Here is a 21965-nt window from a genome sequence, read left to right on the forward strand (position 1 = left end):
CCACCAACTGGGAGAACATTTTTGCACCCAACACTAATGATAAAGGACTGATCACAAAAATCTACAAAAAGCTGATAAGACTCAACAAAAACAAAGAAAATAATCCAGTCAAAAAATGGGCAGAAGAGCTAAAAAGAAACTTCTCTGAAGAGGAAATGCAAATGGCCAACAGGTATATGAAAAAATGTTCAACATCACTTGTAATCAGGGAAATGCAAATCAAAACTACCATGAGATACCATCTCACACCAGTGAGAATGGCACATATTAAAAAAACTAGCAACAACAAATGTTGGCAAGGTTGTGGAGAAAAAGGAACTCTCCTACACTGTTGGTGGGAGTGCAAACTTGTCCAGCCACTATGGAGAGCTGTGTGGAGATTTCTTGACCTACTAAACATAGAGCTTCCATATGATCCAGCAATTCCACTCCTAGGTATTTACCCAAAAGACACAGAAACATCAATTCCAAAGGGCACCTGCACCCCTATGTTTATAGCAGCACTATTTACAATAGCGAAGCTTTGGAAACAACCCAAATGCCCAAAAATAGATGACTGGATCAAGATGATGTGGTATATATACACCATGGAATATTACTCAGCATTCAAAAAAGATAAACAAATGCAATTTGCAGCAACATGGATGGAGCTGGAAGGGATCATGCTCAGCGAAATAAGCCAGAAAGAAAAAGAAAAATACCGGATGGTCTCATTCATAGCAGGAATCTAGAAAACTTAAATAAGGGACCAGGAAAAAGAATAACTATAAGAAAGAAAATATTAAAATCAACAAACAACTATGAACCAGAGACACTCTATGGGGATTGTAGGGCAGGGAAAGGAGGGATTGGGATCAAAATAAAGGCATTGTAATTGTATGGGGAATATAAAAATAAAATTTAAATAAAATAAAAAATAAAAATAAAAAGTAATAATCAGATGGTAGTAGTGGATGAACACAAAAATAGTAAAATCTTTGCTGTGGTTTGATGAAAACTGTAACATCTATATATGTAGGAAAGATTCAACCAATGATTTTCCATGATCCTCGTATTCAGAGACTGGAACTGGCATTTGTTAACAGCAAGGAAAGTGTTCAGCCATAAATGACAGCCCAATTCCTATTTGCCTAAACAATATCTTTCTAAAACACAGGCAAGTCTAAAGCAGTGTTATCCAGTAAGAAATACAATGTGAGAAATTCAGGCCACATATGTAAGAGTTCTAAGGGCGACATTAAGTAAGTAAAAGAAACAAAGTTGATTTTTAGTAATATATTTTATTTAATTGAACAGATCCAATGTATTATGATTTCAACATGTAATTACCATTAAAAATATTAATCACATAAAAAAAAAGTGTATTTCAGTCCATCTGCCTGTTCCACTCCCCACTCTGTCTCTGGTGAATCCTCTCACCCCTACACCCCAGCTCTTATATGCATAAGTAAATAAAGCTTTAAAAAAATAAAATAAGCAGCTCTTAGCAGACATAATGAAAAAGAACAAAGATAATTGGACTACAAAAGTACTCAACAGTGCAAAGTCAAGCAAAGTCCCACCCACAAGCCACCTCAAATAGACTGACTTCTTGCCCGAAAGAGAAATTATTAGAAAAACTATAATTCACAACAAGACATCGGTGTATACTATAACTTATAAAAATGGAACAGAAAATTATGAGAAAAACACAGTATGTGATTAGATTTTTGTAAGTCTGAAACGCATGACCGCTAAGTTTTTTCAATGGAGTCAATAAACAAAGAGATTCGCCATCGAAAAAACTGAGATAACAATGTAAATACATGCTCAGGAAAAATTCTTAAATCTCAAAAGAAATCATCTAACATTGACAGGTATTGATGAGAAAAAAAATTAAACTCATGAAATATGTTTTTTTTTTTTTTTAAGATTTAATTTATTTATTTATACAAGCACTGGGTATAGTCAGAAGCGCGGGAGGGTGAGAGAATTCACCAGAGTCAGAGCGGGGAGCAGGGCAGGCAGACTGACGAAATACACTGCTGAGGGGAGCAGCAGGCGGCAGGAGAGGTCTGCTCGCCATGTGGGACCCTCGCCTGGTGGCTGGGGATCGAACTGGCGCTGCACAGGCTGCGGGCAGCTTCGCAACCCAGCGCTCAAGCGCTGTGCCACCGGGGAGGCCCCAGATATCTTTCTTAGAAACATTCTTGGAAAAGAAATAGGGATGGAGCTGAAGGAAATTATGCTGGGTCATGCCTGTCAGAGGGAATAAGACAAACACCTTTCGTTTTACTCATATGTGGAAAGTAAAGGAACCAAATGAATAAAAACAAAACAAACTCAGACCATACAAACAAAACAGATGTTACCAGAAAGGAAGGGGGAGGAGTGGGTAAATGGGTAAAAGGAGTCAATTTTATGGTGAAGAGTGGAAACTAGACTTCGGGTGGAAAGTACAGGCAGTATATACAGATGCTGTTTTATAATGTTGTACTCCTGAAACCTACATCTTATAAAATAATGTTAATTCAATTAAAAATTTAATTGAAAAAGAGAAATACAACTAGGTTCTATTTTTGGCTTACTAAGAGTTTATATCAAAAATAATTATTGAGTTTTCATTAGTGTTTCATTGGAATATGACCATGTGACTTTTTCCTGCTGGTCTACTCACATAAAAGAATATATTAGTAGAATTCAAAAAACCAAATTCCTATTTGTACATGGTACCGTATTCTTTAAATATGTGTGCAGTTCAGAACCAAAGATATAAAAGAAAAATATGCCTTGAACTTGAAGTGCTTGAATTTTCAGGTGGAAATGTTTCACTTATAAGCAAACAAAAAAAAAGCAGGTATATGCTAATAAAATTAATGAGTTTTAAGGATTGAAAAAATAAATTCAAGACAGCATTTGAATAAAAAGAAAGAGTAATCACAAAGGAAACACAAAGTCACTGGTCTCAGATTTCAGTTCCAAAACAGCAAATGCTAGGAAACCATCTAGCACTAGTTGCAGAATGATAGCTGCACCAACAATTTCTATCTGCTCTTGCAAGCATCTTTTGTGAATTCACCGAAATTTGCAGCCCTGTTACATCACAGAAAACCTAACAACCATGTGTCCATTATTAAAAGCTATCCCAGTTTCTACTTTAGCTGACCACAAAATGAATTAAAAAAAAATTTTAATGAAATGATAAAAAATGGTAATAGGAATTAAAACCGAAAGAAAGGTACACTATGTAACTTAAAATAGCCTAATGGAATTAATTGAATGTAACGATCACTATTTTGATAGGGCAGCTACATACAACCTTAAATTACAAAAATCCCAGTGATGTTAGTCAAAACTGCAAAAGGGAAGGAAACATTTTAGAGTAGAAACATTTTAATTTTCTTTTTTTATTATAAATGGGGGGCAGAATACTATTATTACTCCTTCCTCATTTACAGATCAATGTAAATAATCATGTAATCAGCATATAATTATTTTTCAACTTGTTAATTCCTTTTCTCTTTTTTCATAAGCTGACATTCTAGACATTGAGTATTGTGATGTCAATATTCCTGTTTTGTTTCTTTACTGCAATCAGACTCCTTGTGCTCTACTACAATCATATGTGGATACTTTTTTTTTTTAAAGATTTATTTATTTATTTATACAAGCACTGGATACAGTCAGGGATTGAACTGGCACTGCAGAGGTTGCAGGCAGCTTCGCAGCCCAGTGCTCAACTGCTGCGCCACCAGGGGAGGCCCCATGTGGGGATACTTTCTGAGAGATGTGTGCTTAGGTGATTTCACTATGCAAGCATTGCAGAGTGTACTTTGCTTACACAAGCTTAGATGGTGTCACCTACTACACACCTAAGCTGTGTGGGTAATCTATTGCTCCCAGGTTATAGACCTTTACCACATTATTCCACTGAGTACTGTGAGCAACTCTAAGGCAATGATATATCTAAACATATCTATACACAGGAAAAGCACAGTACTAATACAGCATAAAAGAAAAAATAATGTTTCTATATAGGGCACTTACCATGGAATGGAGTTTGCAGGATGGGAAAATGTGAGTGGTGAGTGAAACTGAAGGTGTAGGACATTCTAAACATTATGTGGACTTTATAAGCACTGCACACTTAGGCTACCCTAAATTTATAAAAAGAAATTTTTCTTCAATAATAGCCCTATCTCATTGTAACTTATGTTTTATAAATTTTTTATTTTTTAAACTTTTGAATCTTCTTTAATAACACTTAGCTTTAAAACACAAAAACAGGGCGTCCCCGGTGGCGCAGTGGTTGAGCGCTGGGTTGCGAAGCTGCCCGCAGCCTCTGCAGCGCCAGTTCAATCCCCGGCTGCTCCCCGGCCACCGGAGGAGGGTCCCACATGGCGCACAGACCTCTCCTGCCGCCTGCTGCTCCCCTCAGCAGTGTGCTTCGGTCCTTCTGCCTGCGCTGCTCCCCGCTCTGGCCCTATTGGGTTCTCTCACCCTCCCGCGCTTCTGACTGTACCCAGTGCTTGTATAAATAAATAAACAAATAAATCTTTAAAAAAAAAAACCACAAAAACATTGCACAGCTGTTAAAAAAAAGGATTTTACTTTCTATCCTAATTCTACACATTCCTATTTGTTCAATATATGTATGTTAATCTTTAAGTGCTATGTGGTTAAATTTACTATTTTATTATTGAGAATATATTTTTATCTATTTACTTATGTGTGAAAGGTACCTGTAATTTTCATATTTTTATATCTTTGTCAGGTTTTGGTAATAATTGTATAGTGAAATGAAAACCGAACTCAGACACTATCTTTTCAAATATTCTTGAGTGATTTATATAGCATAAGAATAATTTAATCTGAGCAAACCAAGACTACTTTTAGAGTTCATTCTTTCATAGACTTCTAAATTACTTCTGTGGTTATTATCCCATTTATATTCTACATTCTTAAAAATATATTTAATATATTTATATTTATATTTTTAAATCTTATTTCATTAAATATAAATATATATTTAATATTCATATTCTATTAATATAAACAATATTTATATTCATATATATTTATATATAGTGACATTCTTAAATATTATTTAATTAAATAGATACTTAATATAGTTGTAATTATATTCTTGAGTCTTTCTACAATTTCAATTTTTCTATAAAATGCCTATTTTACTGAAAGCAGAGAAGAAAGTCAGGCAGAGTCTGGTCTTACCTAACAGGCCCTTAGTTGAGGATACAGAAATCAGAATTTAGAGGGGAGGAGGCTGCTACCATATGCAGGACAGAGTACCAAAGAGAAGAATATGGCACAGAGAGAACTACAGGTGTCTGCAGAGGGTCTACGTAGAGGATCAGGTCAAATATTGACCAGGGTATGTGTATGAAGAAAGCACCATCCAAACGGATTCAGAAGGAACAGTACCAGGTCCTCAAACCAGGCCATGTACAACTCCTCTTGACATAGCAGTGGACTAGCCCTAGAATGAGCACTATTCTACTGCTATTAATTTTGTAATTAGTGTTCTGGCTAGCCAGCAGTTATATCCAAAAAAAACTGAGGTCTGGTTAACTGCATCTCTTCTGGGCTTCATTTTGGGCCAATGAATATGAATGTTTAGAAACATGTGCAAAAGATGATGAGTGTTTCAACAAAGCACATTCCTCCCCCAAGGTTCATAATCTAGCTTTGTTGCTAATCCCTTCCAGAACAAATGAAACACAGAGGAATTAATCCAAATTTATTAGTTACATGTGGAGTGTTTACTCTACTAGAAATAATGAAAATAACCAAAGCAGTATTATTATTGAGGCTATAAAATCCACTTGGTGAAAACTAATCTTTGTTTGGTATTTTAGTATATTCAAAATGCTCATAATATTTATGGCTTTCTTACATTAAATAAATGGCTTCTTCAAAGCGTCAAAAACAATTTTTCAATTCACTTTTGTGATTTGTTTTTGGAGTTCAGCTGTCAAAAATATTTCATTGGACATGAAAAGGTAAATACATAACAGCTTTATCTAGACTCCACTTCAGTCTCTTATTTAGGTTCATTTTTGGCCTTCAATTTTTCTACTTTTCCAAAGCAGAAGCTTGTTTTCCACTGTTAGTGTGAAGTGTTTTCATTTGTACTTTTATATGTGTGCTGGGCAGCAATGACTAGCTTGTATTTTTCCTACACTTTATTGAAAGATAAATACTCAAAGAAGAGATCATAATCAGTATGACATATCTGCATTTCCAGCTTTCAGAACCTGCTTGCCCAGTAACAGGAGTTCAATTAATCTTTACTAAATAAATGAATGGAAGACTGAGGAAAACCACAAGCAGAGCAGTGCCCTTTCACATAGGCTGTATGTCCCTACCTTACTCTTCAATGAGCTGGACATTTTCTCACAAATCAATGAGTGTCAGAAAAGAGGAACTGAATTTCCAGTATGCATAAATGTACAGAGTGATTACTGCTCCAAGAACATTTCCCCCTATAAATATCATGCAAATGTTTTCTTTTCCCAGATCTCTAGTTTTCAGGAAAATACCCATTACAATACCAACTGTAGATTCTGAATCTCAACAAAACAGAGAGTAAGATCTGAAGAAAAAGGCTTGTAACAATTAAATTTACAGACTAAAAAGAAGGCTAAAACCATACACTACTACATGTGGTCTCAATAATGATTATTAATAAATAATGATTTGTCTCAACAAATGAAAACAAGAGCAATGTAATGATTGAGTTCTCTGGCATAAATTCAAGACTGGAGATAGAAAGAATCCTATTATGCATCTTGATGCTACTGGAAAAATAAAAGCGATAGTATTTTAATGTAATGGGGAAATCAGAACACCTGTTAGTTTCCAGTAGCATCAAGATGCATAACTGGAAGTTTTAGATGAGGGCAAGACTGACTAAAGAGGACAGTACAAGGAAAAGAAAAAAGGAAAATATAGACCAGTATCTGTTGAATAGTGACACAAAAACCTTCAACAAAATGCTAGAAAATCAAATTCAACAATATTACAAGGATTACACATCATGATCAACTAGAATTTACCCCAAGGATACAAGGATGGGTTAATCTTTGTAAATCAGTAAGTGCAATACATTATATCAACAAAAGAAAAAAAGGAAAGCCCCCTTCAATAAATGATGTTGGAAAATGGGGATGCCTCACACAAAAGAATTAAACTAGACCATTATCTCACATCATAAACAAAAATCAACTCTAAATGGATAAAAGACTTGGATATAAAACATGAAACTATAAAATATATAGAAGAAAACATAGATGAAACACTCTATAACATAGGCTTCAGAGATGTTTTTGTGGATTTTGCTCCAATAGCAAGGAAAACAAAAGAGAATGTAAGAAATTAGGATGATGGATGATTGAAAACTAAAACCCATCTGCACAGCAATAAAACTATCACTGAGACAAAAAAGACACTCTACTAAATGGGAGAAAATACTTGCACACTATACATACAACAAGGGGCTGACAGCCAAGATCTACAAAGAACTCACACAATTCAACAAAAAGGAAATAAACATCCCAATCAAAAAAAAAAAAAATGGACAGAAGAGCTAAATAGGCAATTCTCCAAAGACAGAGAACAGTTACAGATGGCCAATAGGCACACGGAAAAACATGTTCATCATCACTTATTGTCAGGGAAATGCAAATCAAAACTACAATGAGATGTGATTTCACACCTATGAGAATGGCCCACATCAAAAATAACAGAACCAAGTGCTGATAAGGATGTGAAGAAAAAGGAACCCTCTTATAATGTTAGTGGGAATGGAGACTGGTCCAGTTCCTACAGAAAAAAAGTGTGGAGATTTCTCAAAATATTTAAAGTAGATCTAACATATGGCCCAGCAATTCCACTCCTAAGTACCTACCCGAAGAACTCTAATTCAAAGGGAAACATAAACTTCTATGTCCATTGCAGCACTATTCACAATAGGCAAGACAGAGGAACAACCAAAGTGCCCAAATACAGATCTGGAAGATGTGCTATAGATTCATAATAAAATACTACTCAGATATCAAAAAAGATAAACTCTTGCCATTTTCAATAACATGGATGGAACTGAAGGGGTTATGCTATGTGAAATAAGTCAGAAGGATAAAGACAAATAACGGTTAGTGTCACTTATACATGGAATACAGAGAAACCAAACAAAGGGTCAGATAAAGCCAAGCTAACAACAAACCCTTGAAACCTGACTCTGGAACTGAGGCTATGAGAGGGAGAGAAGGGGAAGATGGGGACAAAGTGGGGAGAGCGAACAAAGGACCCTGAGGATGTGTGGTAGAGTAACAACACCTACAAATCCTGTACCTCTCAAACACAATGATGTCAACCAGCATTATCTCATTTAAAAAAAAAAAAAAAGACCGCCTTCCCTGGTGGCCAAGGGGTTAAGCACTGCACTACGAAGCAATCCACAGCCTCTGCAGCATGAGTTCAATCCCTTGCTGGCAAGGGAGCAACCCACATGGCGAGGCAGACCTCTCCAGTCTCCCCCGCTGCTCCCCTCAGCAGTGTACATCGGTCAGTCTGCCTGTTCTGCTCCCCACTCTGTCTCTGGTGAATCTTCTTACCCCCTGCACCTCTGGCCTGTACCCCATTTCTTGTATGCATAAATAAATAAATCTTAAAAAAAATAAAAATAAAAAAAGACAAGATATAAATCATACACCAATGGCTGCAGATAAAGCAACTGGCAAGATTCAGCACCCATTCATAATGAAAACCCTTATCTAGACGGGAACAGAAGGAACCTACTTCAACATAATAAAAGCTATGTATTACAAACCTACGACTAAAATATTACTTGATGGTGGAACAAGAAAAAGATAACCACTGACAACACTTCTGTTTAATTCAGTATCACAGGTTTTCAGCACAGCAATCAGAAAATTACAGGAAATTGAAAAGAGAATGGAAAAGAAATGAAACTATCATGTGCAGATGATATGGCATTATATATGTTTGTTATACACACACACACACACACACACACACACACACACGATATAGTGAAGACTCCACCAAAAAACTACTAAAAAGAATAAATGAATACAACGAAGTGCAGGTTACAAAACCAACTTTAAAAATCTTTTGCTTAACAAAAAAAAATCAACAAATAATGGAGAAGAAAAATAATTTAAATAAGTCCATTCATAACTGTATTAATAAAGAATAAAATATCTAGTAATTAGCTAACCCAAGCAGGTAAAGGACTTACACAATGAAAACTGCAAGATTCTAATAAAGGATACAGAATAAGACATAAAGAGATAGACATTCTGTGCTCATAGGTGGGGGCAATCAATTTAGTCAAAATAGCAATTCTAAGGAAAGTGACAAAAAAATTAAAGCATTCAATTATCTGATTAAAATATCAATGATACTCTTCAAAGAAATACAACAAAACATATTAAAATTTATATGGAGCCATAAAAGGACTCCAATGGCTAAGCAATTCTGAGGGAAAAGGAGAGAAATGGAGGCCTCATGTTAAATTACAAACAATAGCAATTAAAGCAACATGGTATTAGACTAAAAAGATACATGAAACAATAGAGCAGAATAAAAAGTCAGAAGTAAATCCACGCATATAGAAATACCTAATTTATAATAAAGGGGTCTGTTTCCACCCTACTGCACCTGGACTGCACTAGAATATGACTGCAAGGGTCTCATCTTCCCTGTTGTCCTTTGGCTCTCTGGTACCTAGCACAATGCTTGGTACATACAAGATGACCAATCAATAATTACTGAATGAGAAAATGTGACTATAATTTAATGATGCTTCCCCAAACAATTGCTTATGACCTTGTGGAAGAAAAACAGTGTTAATCAAAGTCAAGGTTAACACAGATAAATTATTTAACAATTTTTGTTAGGTGCAAAAATCTGTATTCAAACAAGTATTTCACATAAGATAAAACAAACAGAACAGGCACATGTAGAGCCATCCACGCTAAGGCAAGTGTGGAGAGTTTGGAGCCCTACTTGCTGCCAAATCAGACTGGTTCAAAGTCACTCAATGCTGCTTCAGAACCCTGGAGGCTGGCAGGCATTCTGGACTCCCAGGACTCACAATGGACACCCTTTCCTCTGCTCTGATTAAATCAAGATATGGACAAAAAGTCCAATTTACAGTATTTGGAATACTAAAAACAAAGTTAATGACATACTAAATTTAGGCTTATACCAATGAATTAAGAATAAAGGCTCAAAGGAGTATAGGTGGAGGGAAAGGAAAAGAAAAAGATTGTGTAAATGAATAGAATACTGTGAGGGATTTTTCTCAATTTACATCCAAAAACTGCCACCAGAAAGTACTTAATATGAAGCCCCGAGATCCCCATAAAGTTGAGCTTGATTCTGGATTTGATACCAAGAATCACTGTAAGATTTTTCAAAAACAAATGCATTTATCAATTCCAATTCAAGATTCATTGTGAGATTTCTTAGTTCAACCATAGCTGTCATGATTGAGGGATAGATGTTAATTTTAAAGAAGCTAGTGTTAAAAGTATTTAAGAACAGATAGCTGCCAGCAAAGAATGTCACAACAGTGACCCACATCTTTTCTACAGAGAAAGTGTGACACGTGAGTAATATGTAGATATTACGCACTGGATGAAAATAGGGATTGTATGGAGCTTTATTTTTTTTAAGTAATTCATATACCAATTCTTAATATATTTATTCTCATTAAATATATTCTATAATTTTGAAATATGAATGTGTATTAGATAAGGACAGAATGGCCCCCATTTAATAATTTTTCACAGTACCGAAGGGTGAGAAGTGAACCACATCAAATGACATCACACAGACCTAGGCTCTTTTTTAAAGGTAGTAGACACTAATAAGTAAAATCTTAAGCACATTTAATTGGATTAAAATTATTCTATCAAATATCTGTGCCTATATGACTTTGGACAGATTGATTATCTCCTCTAGGTTTTAATTTCCACATCTGTAATATGAATATAAAAATGCCATCTATTTCATAGAGTTGTAAAAACTAAATTATCCGAATGCCTGCTCAGAGGAATCACTCAAAAAATGTCATTCCTATTACTATCATAAGAGTCAGAAAGCAAATTTAGATGTTATGTAGGTCAAAATTATCTTAACCTCTCTCCATCTCTTATTTTTTGAAGTATACGGTGCTAAATAGGCTAAATGCTTGCATCATTTTCACTAATAAACTAAATATTTAATATCTGTATTTACATATGACTGCAGAGACATAAAGATTTAAAGAAACCCCTATTAAAATATCAATGATACATTCTTCAAAGAAACAGAACAAAAAGTATTTTAACATAATAAAATTCATAAGAAGCCATAAAAGGCCTCCAAGAGCTAAGTATATACTTGGATATACTTCTGGTCTTTCCAGCTGTACAGAGCATTCAGTATCTGATTAGATGAAAATTTTCAGTTGCCTCTATACCATTTTCATCATATCCTGAAGGGAGGCTCAGACAGCATTTGGTCATAAAGCCATTAAGTCAATGGCTCTGGAGCTGAAATTCTAGGTAGCGGGTATAAAGCATGAAACTATAAACCTTAAGCTTTTGGTGCCACCTAGCGGTCTGTTTTCATGAGTTAACCTCTACTCAGAGTCCAGAAACACCTTCCTCTACCCAGCTTTTAAAATCTAATATTAAATACAAAAATGTACGCCTTCTCATATATAGGATAGCCCTCTGCATCCAACCTTCCTCTGAGATCCATCTTTCAAATGCCAGGAATATAACAGCCGAGCGCAGCTTAGATTACCAGTACTGTTTTCAGAAGTGATGGCTTCCAATTAACAATGAACTAACATGTAAACATATTGTGAGAAATATATCATATTATGAACAAATCAACAAAGATGAGGATAATCCTAAAAATAACTACAAATAGAAATAAATGGACCTAGCTGTATTTAAAATAGATGATACATACATCAGAGAGGAGCTTCCTTGTTTTAGGGAAAACGTTGAGATACAGATCCACTGAAAACCCCCCCTCTGATAGAATTCACATGTTCCCCTACCAGGTTGCCCACCTCAATGCACTTATCTCTGTCTGTTTTTCACACTAGGCAGCTTGATACAGGACAATATATTACCTACACTAGACTTAGGTTCCTTAAGGACAAAAGACAGCATGTAATTCATCTCAGATTCAAAAAGAATGATTTTCTCTGTGAAGGTAATTGAGACTTTCTAGCAGAGCATATACAGGATTGTCCTCCAGACAACCCATGCCTACTTCCTAGTGCCTACAGCCAACCTCCTGATTTTTTTTCCTTTTAATTTGACATCAAACTGCTCTCATATTTTCTGCGTTTCTTATTTTTGGATTCATATTTTATTGTCCTCATTTCTGCTCACCTGCTATGCCTTTTAAAATTGTTACAGATTCATCTGTGTTCTTCTACCCTTATCTGGTAGCTCAAATGCCCAGTAAAATGTTGATGTCAAAAAGAAGAGCAATTAGAAAACCACAGCCTCTATATACTGAGTTAACTTTATGTGCCACAGGCTTTAATATATTGCCTCACTTGACCCTCACAGCAATCTACAATAGCTCACTCATCTTTCACATCTTAATTCAATCATCACTTCCTTAAGGATGCATTCCCTGACATCCTATACTACACCAAACCTTTGTTCTAAAGTATCTCATAGCACTATGTATCTTGCATAATGCTCATCATAGTTAAAATTTTTAATTTATTAATCAAACTCTATCATCTTTTTTTTGATTATTAATCACTTCAAGGATGAATGATGTCTACTCTTGTTCAACAAAGAATCTCCATTTCTTACCTAAGAGATAAGGATTAAATTGTCCAAAACTAATCCTCAGCATACTGGCCTCCCAGGTAAGACTGGCCTTATGCAAAACTCAGACGAAACTGTTTAAAGCCCAGTTTTTAAGACAACAATTTTTTTTCAGCTGCACAGCTTGGGCCACAATCAGTCTAGAGTTGTGACATTAGAAAAGGGTATTGCTCCTCAGTCATGGATGCTGACGTGGCAAATCCTGTCTCTAGTCTGCCACGTGATTTCAACTGCAAGACTCTGACACCAGCCCTTCCACACCTTAGGTGTTACTCATAGTAACCCTACTTTGCAACTCCCACTTGTATTCTGCTGCCTTGTATTCTTCACCTCTGACAGCTGGGCTGACCAAACACCTACATGAGTAGTCTGTGTCCCATTTTTAACCAGTCTGAAGGAAGAGAGACTTTATTATCAAGGCCTAATTCCTGCAAATTCCAACCATAAGCACTGAACAGCAAGTGGGTTGGAGCTAAGTGTCTATGACACTTTGCTATTTTACTCCTAATTATTCCAAAGTAATGGCTGGTACTTCCTATATGATACAACTCAAAAGCCCCACAGTCCAATGTAGGAGTTGTTTCCCCCATGCTGACCCTCAATCCTGATAGATCTCTGCATTCCCTAGATTGCATCTGGGAGGCCGCCAAATGCTAATGTGTGTCTGACTATTAATGAACATAAATTCAACACCCAAGTATATGTGCTACTGCGCTGTTTGCCTTGTTGGCACATTAGCACAGTATTTGACATAGAATGGGTACTGAAAAAATATTCATTAAACATTGGGTATGGTATAATGAGTAAACAGATGGACAACCTCGTAAGATGAGCATTCTTGTCTATATTTTATAGGTGGACAATCAAAGCAGAGTGATTAAGAAATCTGACCAACATCACACATGACTGGATTAGAATTTGAATTCAGGCTAGCAGATTCCATACTACTTATTCTACATCACTAAACTCTATTGCAACTCAGGGAGTTTTCTAGGTGCACCAGGCCCTAGGTCAATTGTTAAGTAATAACAATAACTATCACATTTTTTTAAATCCAGGCACTGTACCAGGTACTTTATTTAAGGGGTAAATTGATTACACCAGAGAATCGTAACTTCTAAACTCTGTAAGATTTGAAAGAATGAAGGTCTTGATAATAAAATCTATTTACCTCACTTCAAAAATTGATGCAGAATGGGTCTCTGAGCCCACTGGTAGAAGTCTTTGGTCACCCAAGCTGTCAAAAAGTAGAGAAAGCAGAGACAGCAAAAGTAAATGGGGGCTAAAAAGAATCAAGTATATCTCCAAGATGTCAGGCTGCATGGGTGAATATAGCTTGAATACGGTAATTCGCCAGTTGATCTTTTTTGAGAATTTCTAATACATAAGCAATTTTACTGGTCAATGGAAATAATTTCTGGGGAAAATTTTGTGCTGTGTTCTGTATAAAATAGTTGTGGTCCTATCACTTTAAAATAAACTCTCACTGCCTTTCCAGGCTGTGTGGCCTGTGCTTTCCATGAATTATCTTATTTTAAACTTTTAAAAATTTGATGAGATTATATCATCATCATTTGCCCATGACAAAACTAAAGGGCCAAAATTTTTAATAAAAGTCACATAAATAGCAAAATGAGAACTCATAGATATGACCAAAAGATGTCCTTTCTACAATAACAAGCAGCCTCCAAACCCCATGGGGAAACGCCACTAATTTTGCCTAAAAGTTTTTCCAAAAATTTCCTAATAGATTCTGACATTTTTCATTCTTCTCAAAATTTTAATAAAATAGTGGAGGGCCTCCCTGGTGGCGCAAGTGGTTGAGCGTAGCACTGTGAAGCTGCCCGCAGCCTTTGCAGTGCCAATTCGATCCCCACTGGCCTCAGAGCAACTCACGTGGTGAGCAGACCTCTCCTGCCTTGCCCACTGCTCCCCTCAGCAGTGTATTTAAGTCACTCTGCCTGTTCTGTTCCTGCTGTCTCTGGTAAATCCTCTCACCCTCCCACGCATCTGGCCTGTACCCCGGCTCTTGTGTAAATAAAAAAAAAATCTTTAAAAAAAAAATAGTGGAATGCATTCCATAGAATCATCATTGCCCTGGAGTTCCTCTATGGTTATTTGATTCTCATTTTCAATGTCCCTCATAATACATTTAGACTCAGAATATTATAGAGTTCTTGGATGTGCTACACTGTAAGAGAAATTCACTTCAGAAATGTCACTACAAACAGTACTGGTTCTGAAAGGAATCCCCACTAACAATAGATTCCATGTTAGATTCTATGTGTGCACAGCAAAAGCAACCGTCTGATCCTGCTAGGTGAATTCTTGAAAATGATCCAAACAGCAGAACACAGTAACTGAACCCCAAAAGCAAATTTCTGATAAGGAAAATCATACCACCTTTAAGGTAAAAGTGAGGTGGCAAGAACCCCACATATCTGAAGGCTGAGAAATGTTAGAAAAGGTCCCAAGCAGAAGGAATAGAGAGAGAAAACCTTCCTCTTCTTACCTGGCTTGAGGCTAGGGGAAGGGGGAGCCACTAGCCCTGTAGTAGGAGTCTACCTCCAGCTGTTAAGAGAGCCCCAGGACCCACCTTAGCCTGAGGCTGCATTTCAGGTTGGTGGGGAAATATTCAATCATGCAGTCAGTTGCCACATAAGACAGTCTGGATGATGCTGGAGTCCTGTTTTGGACAGAGGCAATGTGGGGATGGGGTCTCAGTATTAGCTGGAGGTGTACTCAAGATAGCAAACACGTGAAACACTCTTTTCCTTAAATTACTCCCAGGTGGGTCAAGTCCTGTAAAATACCTTATGTGGCATTTCTATCATGAAAGCAAATACAAGCAAGAGTTCTCAACTCACTAGCTCGCTTGCTATTTTTCTACAAATAAACTATTTCCCAGCTGGAGTTCTATTTTTATATTACAATTTGTATTATAAAATATTTCAATATTATAGAATGAGATGTATAGACCTCAGAAAGTTAAGATACTAATGTTCATTTTTGCTTAAAAGTCCTCTCTTTTAAACATTAGCTTTAGCTTAATCCCATTTCTCAACCCAACCATCTTTCATTCCTCCTCACTCTGAACATTCTCCCTTTTCATGTTTTGCTCTAACCATACCTTTCTTCTTATTACACCTATATTTACACAACTTGCCTTTCACACCAAAGAGTTTTATATTTACCCGTGTTGATACATGCAGTTCTGGTTGATTCACGTTAGCTTCTACATTGAACTTCAAAGAAACCTCGGTTGATCCACTCCAGGTAGGCCGTTTCTACTTTAATATTCAAACAGTGCTGTAAAGACCAATCTGTTTATATTTCCTTATGTACATGTGCAAGTGTCTCTAGGTCCTCTCCTTGCAGTGGGATTTCTGGGCATAAGGTATGCACCCTCCAACTTTTCTAGGCATGACCTGAATTATTTCCAATAGGATTGTGTCAATTTATACATCTATCAGAAAGATAGAGTTCTTGTGCCCACTATTTTCTAATTGATTTTTAAGCATTCTTTTGGAAGTTACTTCAACTCATTCTTCCAATCTATAGTTTGATATTTCACTTTACTAACAATCTTTTATCATAAAAAATACTTTAATCATGATGTGGGAGATGGCAAATTTTCCTTTTAGGTCTGCGTCTCTACCCCAGTGTGATACAGTTCTTCTTTATTTCTTCTAAGTGTTTAAAAAACTTCCTCTTCACATTTATATCTCCATCTAGAATGTATTTTTTGTGTATGCTGAGTTAGGGAACCATCTCATTTTATCTTTTTGCACATAGTCACTTAAAGGTCCATCCTTTCACAATGACTTAAAGCTATCTCTGTCATAGCTCATGTTTCACCCACAAGTGGGCCTGATTTCTAGACTATTTTGGTCTGTTGTGTTGGTCTGTTGTGTGTTGGTCTGTTGATAGCCACACCACTTAAGTTACCAGAATTTTGTAGTAAGTCTTGATACCTGGCAGGGGAGTCCTTCCTAATTACCATTTTTCAGAATTGCTTTGGCTCCTCTTGTCCTTTATTCCACCATTATAAGCTTTAGGATTAGCTAATACTCCCATTAGTGTCTTTTTATTTTTTTTTTACATTTTTAAAAATAATTTGTTGACCGTGATATGAAGCTTTTTTTTTTTTTTTCAGTTTTGTAGTTAGTCAAATCTTATATTTAGTATTCCACCGCTGAGCAACACAAATAAATGGTGTTACTGGGAAAGAGGGGAGGGGAGCTGTGTGAGAAAAATGTTGTAACTTCATCTGATTTTCCAAATTAATTTTGTGAGGTTGAGAATAGTTACAAAGTCTTACCAACCGTGATATATGAATCTCCATTTACTTAGTCGTCTTTTATGTTCTTTGATAAAATTAACAATTTTTCCATAAAGATCTTACATGTTTTTACTAGATTGAGTCCTGGATTTTGTTTTGTTTTGTTTTTTGGCTATTTCCTGCATTTGCTCTTCTGGGTCACAATTGCAGCCTGTAATTGACCTTTTATTATTTTGTTGAAAATTCATGTTTTTAAGTTATGTATGTGTGTTACAATCAAATCTCTTTCAGGTGTTCATCTTTCCTCCAGCAATTACACTGAACATGGGTCCTAATACTTTAACCTGATCCTTCTGTGGTTGCTAAAATCCCTTGACCGTACAATTAATTACCTTACTCTCTAGTAAATGAAGGAACTCCACAGGTACTGCATGTTTCCTGGCCCTGAACTTTAGGTGAAAAAGTAAACTGTGATCTCCCTCCTGAGGGCAATGTGACAGTTTCTCTTTGTCTACACAAGTCTTTTCCCCACCTTAAGACTGTGGAATAGTCAACCCATTCCCTTGCCTTTTGTGGATAGAAACACCAAGGTCCCTCATAACAGGTAGAGATCCTCAGATGTTGAAATGCCAAGCTTTCTCAGGGATTCTCTGAGCCTCTGAGCTCTGATGCTGCTGATATTTGATTCCTGAAGCCCGAGAGGGAGAAGCAGCCCAATTCTCTCCAGAGGAGCCATCTGCTGGCTCTAGGGCCAAGCTCAAGCAGCTTGGAGTTAGCAATGGAAGCCATTAAAAATCCCCAAAATCCACCAATGGTGTATTTTCTACTTGTTTCTTAATAATTTGTTGGTGAACATAAACTCTATTGTTTTGTGTTTGTTTTTTCCAGCTCTGTGGTTGGTTGGCCAAATCTTTAATTTAGTATTCCATCCTTGTTCAACATTTATGAAATTTATGAATGGTACTTTTGGGATCAAGGGGATAGAAGATTCTGCAGATTCTCAAAGAAAAGGCAAAAAAGCAAAACATGATCACCATTATCCATTTGCTTTTTTTTAGATTTACAGAGTTATTAGAACTTTCTTTACATAAGCATATGAGCTAAGTGGTTTCTGATGTTGCTGGTGTTCTTTTTTTTTTTTTTTTTTTTTTTTTTGGTAAACACCGGGAACACTGAGATTCAGTTTGAAAGACACCTGAATTCTTAGGAGTAGCATACACCAATTCCTCCCCCTCTCCCCCATGAAATCTAATTGGTTTGAATGGACAGAATGATCCACTTTTCCACTGTAAGTGGGCAGATATTTGTAAAAGATGTTTGCCTCATTTATCACAGAAATTGAGAAGGAAGGAAGCCTTTAGGAGAACGTCTACTTGGAAATAGAACAAGACTAGTACGCAGATTCAAGTCAGACTTTTAACATGAGCTTGTTGAAAGAAATGTTAACAATTCCAAAACGAACTTAAAACGAGGTTTAACTTTTTCCTCTCAAAAGCACAGGAAAAAAAAAAAAAAAAACGACGGAGAGGACGTTAACAAGAAATTCTTAAAAGGTGAAAATAACTCTTCTTGCAGTAGTCCTTGGGTGGTTACCATAATAAACTGGCTCTTCCCGCCTGCTTTCTTCGCAAACGCATCGGGTCCCAAGTCTGCTCCTGCTTAGTATCTGCTCCGGCCTCCCCCTCTCTCCGAGCGGCTTCCAGGGCGGCCTCCGCCCCTGGGCACCCAGCGGCCCGACCGGCTGTAAGAATCACGAGGGGGCGGGCACCCCCTCTCCACGGACGCGGGGAGCCCGCGGTCGGCCCTGCCTACCCGCTCGCGGCCCCGCGAGTAGCGGTCGCTCCGGCCGCCGGCGTAACTGTCGCGGCCTCCTCCGTAGGCGTCGGGCGAGCAGCCGCGGTACTCGTCGTAGCGGCCCCCCCCGCCGTAAGATGGCGGCGGCCCCCGCGCCGGGGCGGCGCTGCGCGGGTCCCCGTAGCTCTCGAAGGGGTCTCGGTAGGAGCCTCCGCTGGGGTGGTCCGCGTAGTCGCGGTCGCGCCCGCCGTAGCCGTCTCTGTCGCCGTAGCCTCTCGACGGGCAGTCGTCGCGGGCGCTGGAGTGGCCGTAGTCGCGGTAGGTGTACTCGCGCGGCGAGGGCGCGAAATCCCGCGGGTCGCGGACGCTCGGGTAGTCGCGGCTCGAGTAGCTCTCCCGCGGCGAGTAGCCCTCCTCCCGGGGGCCCAGGTAGGGGTCCCGGCGCGGGGGCGGCGGCTCCCGGCGCGGCGGGCCCGCGTAGCCGTCTCGCCCGCGCGGGGCCGGGGCCCGCCCGCGCATCCCGCCGCTGCCGCTGCGAGCCGGGCCCGACGGCGCGGCCCTCTTGGGCGGCGGCCCGGCGCGGCGCGGCGGCGGCCCGCGCTTCATGGGCAGCGGGGCCCTGGAGGGCCGCGGGTCGAAGTCGCCCGCGTAGCCGCCGTCGTCCGAGGGCCCGCCCCGGGAAGGGGGTCGCCGCGGGCCGCCGCCGCGCGTTCCCCGCAGGCCCCTCGGGCGGCCGCGGCTGCTGCGCGGCGGCAGCGGGCCCCGTCGGCCGCTCTCGAACGCCGGCTTGGTGGCCTGCGCCACCTTGATGGCCTTACCATCCAGGGACTTGCCGTTCATGTCTTTGGCGGCGGCCTTGGCGTCGGCGGGGCTTTCGAAGGTGACGAACGCGAAGCCCCTGGACTTGCTGGTTTCTCGATCTTTCATGAGCAGCACCTCGGAGATGCGGCCATACTTGCCAAACGCCACCTCCAGGGCCTTCTCGTCGGTTTCGGGGTTGAGCCCCCCGATGAACAGCTTCCCGGGGCGATCGGCTTCCACCATGGCGAGAGGTCGAGCGGGTCTGTGGCGGAGCGATTCGGACGATGGCACCGGTCGCCGCCTTCGAGTATGTTCTCCGAGGGCGAGGGCGGCGCCTACTGGTCGCGCTGCGCGTCGTCGCTGCGCAGGCGGAACGCTCGGGCGTGTGCCCCTTGCGTCGGGGTCCGCCGCCGCGGTCCGGCGGCCCCTGCTGCTTCTGATTGGCTGGGGGGCCCGGGGCGGCCCGTCGTCAGGGAGGGCGACCGAGTGCGGCTTCGCTTCTGGGCTCGGAGCTGCGACGTGGTCAAGCTGGCGCTGGCGTGGGGGCCGTTCCTTCACCCGTGAAGCGACCCCGCAAAGTAAAAAGCCGTTAGGTTAAAAAGGAAAATCCCCCCCTTACTCTTCACGAGAAGAATTATGCGTCCCAGTCCTAAAAGTGACCCAAACTTCTCAGAAGAAAAAGAAATCGAAAACGAAATAATAATAATTTAAAAGTTTAAAAATGGAGTTTGGGGTTTTTTTTTAAGAATACGATTTTTTTCTTTGCCCTGGCCAAAGGGGAAGAGAAGACTTGATGGTGACGGGCCGGCTGGTGGGCTAGGAAGAAAAGAATTCTTTGGAGGCATCACCATCGCTCGCCCACCCACAACCCCAACTCCCATTTTTCGGCGTTCAAAGTGCTCGTGGTTATAGGGAATTGAAACTCCCATTTAAAGGTATTGCCCAGGCTCCCTGGGTGGCACAAGGGGTTCAGCACCGCACTACGAAGCAATCCGCAGCTTCTGCAGCACCAGTTCGATCCCGGCTAGGGAGCAGCCCACATGGAGCAGACCTCGCCTGTCTGGCCTGCTGCTCCCCTCAGCAGTGTATTTCAATAGATCTGCCTGTTCTGTTCCCCGCTTTGTCTCTGGTGAATCCTCTCACCGCCTGCACCTCTAGCTTACACCTCAGCTGTTGTCTGCATAAATAAATCAATCTCTTAAAAAAAATAAAGGTATTGCCCAGAATGGCACCCTTAGGCCAAAGGCAAACATGAGAACATTGGGACACTCGTGATCAAGTGTCGCTGAACACAGCCTTGGTCTCTTCTGAAAGAGGAGGCACACCTCTGCAAAATAAAACATTTTGGGTCCATTCAAACAAATTACACAGCTCTAATGTGTTCTTTACAATAACCTCAGAATACAATAAGTATGCCTGTAAACTGGTGAAAGTATTTTTGCTTGAGATTGTAATGTCCAAAACCACTTTTTGAAACTATATTGTTGGGAGGCTGTTTTTCAAGAAGTGGCATAAATTTTCAAAGGCTACAAATGGTAGAAAGTTAACTGACCAGCCATGAGAAGTCCAGCTGCGTGAATCTACATATAGATGTACAAGTGTGGGGTACATTGATTTATTGCAATAGCTTCATAATGTTGAAAGAGGTCAAGGGAGCAGGCATTTTTGTGATTTTTTTTACTTTAGTGGGGACACTAAAATTTTAAGACTTTTTGTACTGTGATTCAAAGCAGCTATTGATGCTGAAGTGGTAGGTTTTGATTGAGTTGCCTGTTTTTAAAAACTGCTTGGATATTAATTATGATGCACATAAAGTAACGAACATTTGGTTTTGTACAGACATTATTTCCACTGTGGTGAGTAAGCTCAATATAGGTCATATCCTAAACTAAAAAAAAGAGAATTTTAAAGCACCTGTGAATAGGAGTTAAAGTTAAACCATCACCTCAATTCCTATAATAGATTGCAGTAATAGATTTTTATTATTAAATCACTAGGGTATTTCTTTTTTTATTATTATTTAAGGGATTTTTTTTTTAAGATTTATTTATTTATTTATATAAGCACTGGGTACAGTCAGAAGTGTGGGTGAGAGAATTCACCAGAGCCAGAGCAGGGAGCAGAGCAGGCAGAAGGACCGAAGTACACTGCTGAGGGGAGTAGCGGGCGGCAGGAGGGGTCTGCGTGCCATGCGGGACCCTCCTCCAGTGGCCGGG

The 21965-nt window shown here is 39.3% G+C and overlaps 2 protein-coding genes across 15 annotated transcripts in view; one reads left to right on the plus strand and one right to left on the minus strand.

Annotated features, from left to right (window-relative positions):
* The window catches only part of RBMXL2 (RBMX like 2), a 183541-nt gene extending 163438 nt beyond the window's left edge, over window positions 1-20103 (minus strand). For 10 of the 14 annotated variants that reach the window (XM_054699411.1, XM_054699416.1, XM_054699410.1 and 7 more), the window contains exon 1: window positions 16067-20103. In XM_054699411.1, coding sequence (XP_054555386.1) covers window positions 18814-19992 — 1179 coding nt within the window. In that variant the 5' untranslated portion in view covers window positions 19993-20103 and the 3' untranslated portion in view covers window positions 16067-18813. Of the gene's footprint in view, window positions 1-14043; window positions 14110-15468; window positions 15559-16066 lie in introns of all 14 variants that reach the window. The other 4 variants (XM_054699418.1, XM_054699415.1, XM_054699420.1 and 1 more) reach the window with 3 other exon arrangements.
* Window positions 19219-21965, plus strand: part of ZNF214 (zinc finger protein 214) — a 53012-nt gene continuing 50265 nt past the window's right edge. The window contains exon 1 of the mRNA XM_054699406.1: window positions 19219-19266. The gene's annotated coding sequence lies outside the window, so the exon portion shown is untranslated. The remainder of the gene's footprint in view (window positions 19267-21965) is intronic.

This window comes from Talpa occidentalis, unplaced genomic scaffold, assembly GCF_014898055.3.
Source record: "Talpa occidentalis isolate TD23 unplaced genomic scaffold, MPIMG_talOcc4v2.1 talOcc4.3, whole genome shotgun sequence".
Lineage (NCBI taxonomy): Eukaryota > Metazoa > Chordata > Mammalia > Eulipotyphla > Talpidae > Talpa > Talpa occidentalis.